Source organism: Benincasa hispida, chromosome 12, assembly GCF_009727055.1.
Source record: "Benincasa hispida cultivar B227 chromosome 12, ASM972705v1, whole genome shotgun sequence".
Classification (NCBI taxonomy): Eukaryota; Viridiplantae; Streptophyta; class Magnoliopsida; order Cucurbitales; family Cucurbitaceae; genus Benincasa; species Benincasa hispida.
In genome coordinates, this window is record NC_052360.1 from 63,662,446 (window position 1) to 63,673,795 (window position 11,350).

An 11,350-nucleotide genomic window follows, 5' to 3' on the forward strand; every position below is an offset into this window, starting at 1 on the left:
CTTTTTATTATTAAATTAAGGAGCAAGTTTAAGGTTGTGAGTTAGGATTGAGGGGTAGTTGGGCCACCAACATGAAGTTGATGGGTTGATCTACATGTTTGAGACTTCAATTATAATAGTCAGAGTTTTCGCTATTAATTATAACCTAATTATCATTACCTACATTTAACTATAATATTACTATTTTAAATCCTTTATTCATAGTGTTTACTATCTTCCTACCCATTATTTCTTATCCATACTAAAATATCGTGCATCCCAAATACAAACTATTATGTCCCACAATCTATAATAACCAATTTAGCTCCCTAAACATCCTTTAAGTATTCACTAAATATATATATATATATATATACATTATCGAAGAATTATCAATTTTAAAATTTAACTGATATCTTTTATTAATAGCTATAAAACTTTAAAAAGAAACGTCATCTATTAATAGCTATAAACTTTAAAAAGAATTATCTTTGTGGGCTGTTCGGAGTGAGGTTGGGAGGTCTTGGTGCTTGAGGGCTATCTTGCGAAGTAGAGATAGATTCAAGCATCTGGTTCGTTTGATGATCGGCGATGGACGGTGTTGTTTTGTTTAATGGGATCCTTGGCTACCGGGGCGCGATTTTGGATTCATACAGGTCTACGGTGGTTCATGATACAACGAGTAGTTTGGAAGCGCGGTTGTCGGAGTTCATGGATGGTGAGGGAAGTTGGAGGCCTACAGTGTCTTGGGAGCTGCTTGAGATATGGGGTCTGAAGTCTTATCCAGGCAAGGGGCCTAGGGTGAGGGGGGAGGATTATTGGGTTTTGGTGCCGGATGCTAGTGGTCGGTTTTCTATCGCTAGTGCTTGGGAGAGTATGCGTCCTCGTCGTCCTAGGGTGTCTTGGGCTGGTATTTTGTGGGCGGGGGGTGGTATTTCGCATCACTCCTTCTATGTGGTTAGCGGTGAGGGACAGGTTGGGTACGCGGGATTGGTTAAGGAGTTAGGGTGTGGTGCCAGAGAGAGGGTGTCTTCTATATGGGGAGGCGTGGCGTCGCGGGATCATTTATTTTTTGAGTGTGGGTTTGGGAGAGAGGTGTGGTCTAGTGTGTTGCGTCGGTTGGGTTCGACGCATCGGGTGGCGGGTTGGGATGTAGGGTTGAGTTGGTTGTGCCGAGTGTGGTCGAGTAAGAGGGTGCGTAGTAAGTTGTTCCATATTTTTTGGTGTGCTTCCATATACTACATCTGGCGAGAGCATAATCGACGACTGTATGGAGGTCAACCGAGGTCGGTGTCTACTCTGGTTCACCTTATGGTCTCTACGGTTCGTGCTTGTGCTACTTCCTGGCAGGTTGACCTTTTTGGTCTTATCTAGTGTGTGTACGGATGTTTTTTCTTTTTGAACTTAACGATGTTCTTTGTTTTGCTGTAACCCCTAGTTTGTGAGGTTTTGGGTTCTTTTCTCTGCCTTTCTCTTTGGTGGTTTGCGTGTTGCGTTGTTGTGTTGTTTTGTTATGGTCTTATCCTATTGGCTTTGTTTTAGTTTTGTGCTTTGTTACTTTGATGCCTTGATCTCGGATTGGGATCCCCTTTAGTATAATAATATCACATATTCTAAAAAAGCGTCATCTATTAATTTCAATACAAAAGTATAAATTATTTAACATGATCAATAACTTAGTTTAAAGATAAAACCAACTTCATTATTAATTTAAATAACTTTTATAATTTTTTTTATTTATAAAATTATCTTTTCATATCGATATTTTATCTACATATTATCAAACATATTCTTGAAATCAAAATTCCAATAAATTATTATAGATCATGCATGAGATCGACAGATTGAGAAAGATTTATCATCTTTTGTTATCCATATCCAAAATTCATGTTTCCGCATTTCAATACGAATCTCTTTACGAATTTCAAGGAAAAATAGAAATTAAAAAAATTGTGCGCTTCAGCCAATCAGAAAATGACAACACGGCATTTGACAATTAAAAATATTTAAGAAAAAGAAGCTTAGAGATATCAACCGACAACTGGATGACGTGGCAGATTTCCCTACGTTTCTACGCTACTGCTCTAAGCGAGCGTGAACACACGTTCCTTGTTTTTAATTGCCGAATTAACAGTTAACCTATAATAGCATAACATAAATTTATAATTGGATAATCGTACAATTAACTCTTCAAAATATTTTTCAAAATAAAAATATATAATCCTATTTGTTTAGGATTTGAAAAATATAAAAAATAAAGAATAAAAAAAATCTACACCCTAATCATAGAAGGAAAAGAAAAACTCAAAATCATTTTTCTTATAAATACATCAATGTAACCTCATTTATGGGATACGTTTAAACATTTATTTGACAATTCTCCCGATTATTTGGTCACTTTTTACAATTAGGTGAGTTTTTTTCCTAGATTTTGATATCAACATTGACAAAATTTTCGATAACTATTTGATAAAAATATTTTCGCCAATGACATATTATGTCACCATAAATAGAGATCTCTCATTGTTGCCACAATCATATTCATCCTCCTAATTTTCGTTATTTTCTTTTTACAAAAATTAAAAATAAATTCGAGATTGATTCGATGATATCTTTCTTTTGAGTGATTGAAAGGACACTTCTCCCTATTCCAAATGGATGAAATTCCTCATCAAAAATTATATTTTAGTTATAATTATTTTTATCTTTGTTGAGAGATTTTTATGGCAAAATTACTATAATAATCGAGAGCGTGTGTGCACGCTCTGTTCAAACGATTTGGGATCGGTAGGGCAATTAATTTGGTTGCTTAAATTTAACTTTTTTTTTTCTTTTTTATTTTTTTAGAAGAAAAGCTTACTTGTTAGTTATTACTTAATACTTTATATAATTTACATTTTACTAATTCCCAGTTTGGAATTTTTAGTTTCCTTTTCCGTGTTCATCTCTACGAACGCCACTTTCATCATCGAAAGCGAAGCGTCTTTCTTGTCGAATCTGAAATTCGATACGAATTTCCGTTGGATCTTCCTCGAATTCTTCGCAAATTGTTGCAGAAAGAACCTCCAATCTCAATTTCCTACACTGAGAAATGGCTAGCAAAGCGAAGGGAAGAACAACTTTGGAGGTTGGAGCTGATGGAGTCGCTCTTATCACGATCATTAATCCTCCCGTTAACTCACTTTCTTTTGATGGTATGATTTCTCTGTTCTTTATACTCGCCCTCTATTCCGTTTGATTTTACTTGATTCATCTGTTTTGATGTTTGGTATTATCACTGTCTTCTTATTCTTTTTCTTCTTTTTTTCCTTTTTGTGTTGAGAATTTCGTTTTTGATTGATTTCGTGGTTCCAATATTTCTTTCCCATCAGTTTTGGATGAATCAACATAATTGAACGAAGAGCTGTGTATATTATGATTATCTCCTCATTTGAATTAATAACAGCTCAATTGCATGTCAAATTGGCAATTGCTGATTCGACTTGGTGCACCGACTCTAACTGTTTAATTTACCGATGGAGGCTTGGAGCTGTAGGTTTTAGCATTGTATCTATCTGTGTTGTTGGTGTTGTTTTTTTAATTGAGCTTGGCTTCTTACTGTGTATGAAAAGCAACTGGAAAGGGTTTGGGATTAGTTGTAAATAACTTTGCTATGAATGATGAAATATAAGATGTCTTCATTTTAGAGCTTTGCATAGATTTCATCCAGTCATGAGAATTTATGATTTGGGGACTCCGTTCTAATTGTTGGGAAATTGTAGAGACTGAGATCTGGCTCTTGGTTGTTCTTCGAAATAGAATTATTTTATCCACTCGTATGTACTGAGAGCATTACTCGTCTTTTTTTGTAATGTAGTATTATTCAGCTTGAAAGAGAGTTACGAACAGGCTTTGCAAAGAGAAGATGTGAAGGCAATTGTTGTTACAGGTTAGGGTGAAACTATTTTCGTACATGAGTTATTAGAAATGTTAGAGATGTAAAAGCTAATTCTGTATGTCATTGGAGCAGGTGCCAGGGGAAAGTTCTCTGGTGGCTTTGATATAACAGCCTTCGGTGGACTTCAAGGTGGAAAAGGTGGGTTTAGATTTCTGTGTCACATTTTCTCATAAGTTACTCTAAATACTTTTGTTGACATCTTTTAAATGAATTTTTAGCTGCGGAACCACGGCCTGGCTATATCTCCGTGGATGTAATAACTGATATTTTTGAAGGTACATTTCCACTCAGTTTCTTTAATTCTTACTCTCATCTTTCAACACTCTTGAAAAGCGAGAGAGAAAGATAGTTTTAGCCAAGAATTTAATTGTTAGTTATGTTTTCCAGCTGCTAGAAAGCCCGCCGTTGCCGCTATTGACGGACTTGCTTTGGGTGGAGGGTTAGAGGTTGCTATGGTATGTCCTGGTACTTCTTGTAGATAATTAAATCTTTAAAAAATTGTTTAAAAATATTTTATATAATTTTGGTTTGTAGGCATGCCATGCACGAGTATCAACCAAAACTGCACAGTTAGGATTACCTGAACTTCAGCTTGGTTTAATTCCTGGTTTTGGAGGTATGCCTGTGTCACTGTTTTTGGTAGTTCTTTGTCTAATTTTTATTTCTACTAGTTGATTCTGTGAGCCACTGTAAGGATATGCACCCAACTGAACTTTACTATAATAAGCTGTGGGTAGTTGTGATCTCACAAATCTACCTTCTCGTACTTAACATTGGAAGGATTAGCAAATGGCAGTTTATGTTATCAGTTGGATCCTTTGTGGATTGAGGGATATTGGGCCTTTGATAGGATAGTATACATTATACTTCTTAACTTTTAGAAGATGGACAGCATAGATCTTTTAGTTATAAACTAGTATTTGAATTGGCTGAAATGAATTTGTCTATTATATAATGAAAACAACAGGAGCCGACTGTTTTGAAATCTTCTAAGATTTTCTTATGCTGTTTTAATCTCAAGCTTCTTTATTGATCAGGAACACAGCGACTTCCTCGTCTTGTTGGTCTTCCAAAGGCTTTAGAAATGATGCTGGTGAGATTAGTAGCTCCTGCTTTTGATTTTTGACACCTTGCTATAGAATAGATTCAATAGCCATTCATATCTGTTGCTTATTCTCTACCTGTCTCTCTCAACATACCGATACTTGCTATGCTTGAACAGACATCCAAGCCAGTCAAAGGAGAAGAAGCCTTTTCACTGGGACTTGTGGATGTCATAGTCCCTTCTGAAGAGTTGATCAGCACTGCACGCAAATGGGCTCTGGATATCTCAGAGCGGAGAAAACCATGGATTATCAGTCTTCACAAGACTGACAAGTTAGAGTCTCTTGCTGATGCTAGGGAAATTTTTAAGTTTGCTAGGGCTCAAGTACGGAAACAAGCTCCAAATCTCAAGCACCCTCTGGTTTGCATTGATGTTGTTGAAACGGGTGTAGTCTCAGGTCCTCGTGCTGGTCTTTGGAAGGTTGTATTTCTAATGCAGTTATTTTCGCTTAAAGTAAAAAGATCCAAATATGAAATAACCTTCCTGAATTTATTTTTGATGCCCATGGCAGGAGATTGAAGATTTTCAAGTACTACTACATGCTGATACCAGTAAAAGCTTGATTCATGTATTTTTTGCTCAGCGTGGAACAACGAAGGTGTGAGTTGAAGATTTACTGAAAAATAAATTATCGCTTTAAATAATCTTTACTTCAGGATATAGAAAAAACCACAACCCTTGTTAATACATTATGAGCATAGTCCTTTCTCTTATGTTGATATTGCTTCCTTTTTTTCAAAATATAATAGGTACCTGGAGTTTCTGATCTTGGGTTGACACCGAGACGTATTAATAAAGTTGCTGTTGTTGGTGGGGGATTAATGGGATCTGGGATAGCTACAGCATTGATTCTTAGCAACTATCCTGTGATTCTTAAAGAAGTAAACGATAAATTTTTGGAGGCTGGTCTTGGCAGAGTCAAATGTAAGCCTAGAATTTACTACTTGATTGCATTTTTTTTATATTCTATCTGGTTTGTGTATGACTTGTCATCGTTAACATGTTAGCCAATCTACAAAGCCGAGTCCGCAAGGGTAAAATGACTCCAGAAAAATTTGAAAAAACTATTTCCCTACTCAAGGGTGTCCTTGACTATGAAAGTTTCAGAGATGTGGATATGGTTATTGAGGTAAGTCCCACATTTTACTTCTTTACGCACAAAAAGTAGCAATCATTAATGTCAATTTGGTTCTGCATGTAACAGGCTGTTATAGAGAACATCTCTCTGAAGCAACAGATCTTTGTTGATCTTGAGAAATATTGCCCTCCACATTGCATACTTGCTACCAATACGTCCACAATAGATTTGGAGCTGATTGGGGAGAGAACAAAATCTCATGATAGAATTGTCGGAGCTCATTTTTTTAGGTTTGTAAATTCATACTTCTCCCCATTCCTGTATTGTCTTGGTTTAGCCATTTAGCCATTGAGTTTATGCTTCTGATGCAGTCCAGCACACGTCATGCCACTATTGGAAGTTGTTCGTACTAAAAGGACAGCTCCACAAGTAATTGTTGATTTGGTAGATGTCGGAAAAAGGATAAAGAAAACACCAGTTGTTGTTGGCAACTGCACTGGTTTCGCTGTCAATAGGATGTTTTTCCCATATACTCAAGCTGCATTGTTACTCGTAGAACATGGAGTAGATCCATATCAGATCGACAGGGCAATTTCTAAGTTTGGAATGCCAATGGGCCCTTTCAGGTTTATAAATTTTCGTGGTTCAGCTTTATGCTTATTCATTTTTGACCTTCATCTAACTTTGTTCTTTTCCTTCAGATTGATTGATCTTGTTGGTTTTGGCGTGGCTATAGCAACCGGTGGTCAGTTTGTTCAGAATTTTCCTGATAGAACCTTCAAATCTATGATAATTCCTCTTATGCAAGAGGATAAGAGAGCAGGTAGAGTTTCATCCCTTAAACTCGGCAATTGCATCTAAGATTTTGCTGGCTTTGCACTTCCGGAAAGTATTTTATCAATGATTCTGTTAGGAGGTATCTTTATTTATCTGGAAATATACCAAGGGTACCAAAAAGCACCCTACGATTACTGCTCAGTCAATCCTCAAGGGCTGACTAACTCTCCCCAAGCAGAAACTTTCTTGAAAATGACAGAGAAAACTCCAATTTATCAGGAAATAATATCCAAGATTGCCAGAAGTACCCTACAATTACTGCTCAGTCTATTCCAGAGGAGTGACCAACTCTCCTCGAGCAAAACCTTTCTTGAAAATGCCCACAACCACACACACGCAGAGCTCACACATGAACGCCATACGTTTAGACATTCCCTAACTCATTGTCAGAAAACTGTTCCCGTTCTGACCTTTAGAGCATAAACGTTTATGATTGAGGGTCTTAAGGAAGCACGTCCTCGAACATTTTATCTTTCATTTTAGACATGGACATTTCTTTAAAAAGTAACTTGGTCAAGTTGTAAATTTCAGGTGAAACAACTCAGAAAGGTTTTTATCTCTATGACAAGAACCGAAAGTCTAAGCCAGATCCGGAGTTAAAGAAGTACATTGAAAAGGCTAGGAGCATGTCTGGCATTTCTGTAGACCCTAAGGTCTCGCTCTCTCTTTTTCTGTTTGCATTTAGTTTGCCTTCATATACGCATTTCTTTTCTTTTGACCTCGTGCTCCTTCCTTGAACTTTCATGAATTAAAGATCAAATACCAAACTTACACCTGAAAATTGTTTACTTTAGCCATTAGAAAGCTCTACGTAATGATCTAATGCTGAACTTCTACCCATCCCTTTTTTTTTGTGATTGAATGTGTCCAGCTGGCTAAATTATCAGAGAAGGACATTGTTGAGATGATATTCTTCCCTGTGGTGAATGAAGCATGCCGTGTACTGGCCGAAGGTATAGCCGTCAAAGCAGCAGACTTGGACATTGCTGGTGTAATGGGCATGGGTTTTCCACCTTACAGGTAGGTTGGTGAGAGTTCTTCGAAATTAAGTTTATTTGTTAGACCTCAATAAATTACTGATCTACAAAGTTTTGTTCCTTTTGATCACAGGGGAGGAGTGATGTTTTGGGCTGATTCTCTTGGATCAAAATACATCTATTCAAGATTGGAGGAATGGTCAAAACTGTACGGTGGATTCTTCAAGCCTTGTGCTTACTTGGCTGAAAGAGCTGCTCAGGGCGCAACCTTGGTGAGAAAACTAAACCACTACGCAACTCTATTTGACATATATCTTGTGCTCTAGCACGACAATATATTTTGTGCTTTAACATGTCAATCAGTAAAATGATTAAAAAAGAATAGTGAAAGAAAGTTCTTAAATGGAGATTAGTAAGAGAAATTGTTTGCATTGTGAGAGTGTATACATGTAAATAGATGTAGTTCAAATCCTAGGATATTGGGATTTGAACATCCAACCTCAGGAGTGGTAGTATATGGCAATTATTGTTGAGCTATAAATAGAGATTAGAGACTAGGGAGAGAATTGTTTGCATTATGCGTTTGTATTAAGAGAGCGGTTGGTGAGAAATTGCATGTAAAGAGAACCCAATGAGGGTGTGTAAAGAGAAATTTGTGATATGCAATGCATGCAATGAGAAGATAGTAAAAGAAATGTGTGAATAGATGTGAAAAATGTGTGTAAGAGATGGGTTTTTTAGTAAAACAAATGGGATGTCTGGATTTGAACTTAAATCCTTTAACTTCAAGGGAGGTAGTACATGTCAATTACTAGCTTAATTTGGCTAGGGAAAAGAAGTTATCGAGTAGTAGGTTAGAAGAAAAGTGCACATAGATTATAGTCAACCCATCAACATTTAACTATTAAAAAAATACCATTTTCATGATTAACAACACTCTTAGATCATGCCCTAATTCTTTTCCCATGTCATACCAAACAAATAAATCAAATATCAATTATTATTTAATCAATTGAACGCCACTTGAACATGGAATTAACCACTCCTTTTGAACAAAAAAAGGTCCTCGGATATATTAGATAAACACAACCCTTCTTTTATGTCCATGTACACATGTAATATGACTTTATAGTACCAAATGTTAATGGCAGTTCACACCCAGTCATAGAGGACAACCTGAAATTTTTATTTTTTACCCTTTTTCTTATTTTTCCGTATTCAACAAGTGAGGATTCAAATCTTTAACCTCATAGTCAATGATGTATGTCTTAATTAGTTGAGTTATGTGCAGTTAGTTAACTTCTAAAGATGTGTTACTTTTTGCAGAGTTCTCCATCTGGTGTCGCAAAATCTCGTTTATAAGATAGAAGATTTATTGAACCTACAGGTGCAGTTCGTTCATATAAACCCATAAAGATGCCATATAATAATTTGTTCGGGTTTATAACATGGTTTGGAAGATGATAATTAAGGGGCCCTTAGAATCACAAACAGACTTGAATGTACCAATAATAATAACTTAAAAAGAAATTTCAATATTATATTTATCCTTTTAGTTGAACTATCAAGTTGCTTCTACTTGCTTTTCCTTGGATGCTTTTGAAAGATCTTGCATTTGTCTTTATGTTAATAGACGCACATGTTAGCACGACCTAACCTTTTTTTTTAAATAAATAATTTTCTTGTTTCCTTTTATGGGGCAGAAAGTCGTGGATCTCTTAGGTCCTTTTTTTTTTTTTTTTGGGACAATCTTTTAGGTCTTTTGAATTCGAATTTCAGGGGTCCTTTTAGTGATGGTCTTGTTTTTCTTAAAAAAAAAAAAAAAATAGTCTGTGTTTACATTTTTTATTTATTTGTTTTTATCCAGTTTTGATAATAATAATAGCAATAATAAAAGGTCAAAAAGGGGACACTTTTAAAGTTTAATTAAGCTTTTACACACAATTTTGGAAGGTCGAAGTTTAAAACTAAAATAACACTTCTTTTACTATCTTTTTTTGAAAATCTAATCTGAGAAAATATTACAGATCCTGATTCTTTTTAAAAGAAAAGTTTAGGTGAGGATATTAATAACTCGATGAAATTAAAAAAATAAAAAATAAAATCAATTAACTTGTTGAAGAAATTATGAAGCACATGTTGTGAGAATTTCTTGTCGATAGAAAAAATATCAAAAAAAAAAATACGAATAGACTTCTATCAAGAGATTAGAATTTTGTTATTTTGTGTAAATGATTTTCCTTGTTTTTCTATATTTGAAAATCCCCAAAAAAACAACATTGTAATCTACAGGCTTTTAGATTAAAATAGGGTAATTGTAATAAGTAACATAACACTTTTAGTATTAATAATTAAGTGTATAGTAACATTTTAAAAGAATTGCGAATATGGCAAAGTTTATAAGTGATACTCTATCGTTCATAAACTCCTATTAGGATATGGTCTATCAAGATCTATTAGGGATGTAACCTATTGGGGATATGGTCTATCAAGATTTGAAGAGTTGGATCTAAATTTTGGTATGTTTGCAAATTCTTTTGAATTATGTTATATTTGCTAATATTTTGGGTTTGATTGCTATATTTTCAATCGCCTCTGGTTGATAGTATATGTTCAACTTTAATGTAGGTTGATTATATTAATATTGTTAATTTTATTTTATCTTAGTCCTCGTTATTATTGATAGTTCAAATTACTCTTTATATTTTTTATAAATCTTAAATTTAGACCATCGAAATTAACTTTACAATAATGATTTTCATGAAAGAAAAAGAAAAAGTATAGCATAAAAATATATTTTCAAAACTTATAAAGAAAATGATTATATATGCTTTCTTTTTCTTTTCTCTATTCTTTTATCTCTTTCTTAGCAAACAAACTAATAACATGAACCACATTTAAGATTTATTCAAAGTATATTAACTAAAATGAATTAAAATCCAATATATGGAGACAAATATGATATTTTAAAACCAAACCTTTATAATAAACTCATAACACACTGTTTTTTCCAATTCTTTCTTTCTTCCTGGGTTTCAGAAACTGAACTAATATTTCAATAATTTTTTAAACAAAAAAAATTACTAAACAAAAGCTTAATATCAATTTATATCTACTAAATTTCATGATTGTATCAACCAAAATATTGATAATTATATGAATTTAAACTCTATACTTTTGCAAATGTATTAATTTACACCCGTCGAGTTTTCTTCGACCAATATAATTTGAAACTTTAGTTCTCAAACATGTGTACACTTCTTCAAATATCGATTTGACAAAATGAATTATTAGAGAAAATAGATTAGCGATTCCTACAAAAAAAATCTCAATAAAAAAAAAAAGAAAGAAAAAAAAAACTAAATTGATTCATTTATAAAAAATCAAATGATTAACTGATACAATTACAAGTTTAACACAAAGTTTTCCAAACAGAA

The 11,350-nt window shown here is 34.3% G+C and overlaps 1 protein-coding gene across 1 annotated transcript; it reads left to right on the forward strand.

Moving 5' to 3' along the window:
• Positions 1–2,879: 2,879 nt before the first annotated feature.
• On the forward strand, positions 2,880–9,481 carry LOC120067869 (glyoxysomal fatty acid beta-oxidation multifunctional protein MFP-a-like). Its single transcript, XM_039019478.1, has 18 exons — positions 2,880–3,173; positions 3,836–3,907; positions 3,989–4,054; positions 4,135–4,191; positions 4,304–4,371; positions 4,451–4,532; positions 4,954–5,009; positions 5,139–5,441; positions 5,533–5,619; positions 5,771–5,945; positions 6,029–6,150; positions 6,226–6,389; positions 6,471–6,725; positions 6,801–6,922; positions 7,468–7,589; positions 7,808–7,956; positions 8,047–8,185; positions 9,240–9,481. Exons 1-18 carry the CDS (start codon positions 3,071–3,073, stop codon positions 9,273–9,275), a joined length of 2,178 nt encoding a protein of 725 aa, XP_038875406.1. The 5' UTR covers positions 2,880–3,070; the 3' UTR covers positions 9,276–9,481.
• The last annotated feature ends 1,869 nt before the right edge of the window (positions 9,482–11,350 follow it).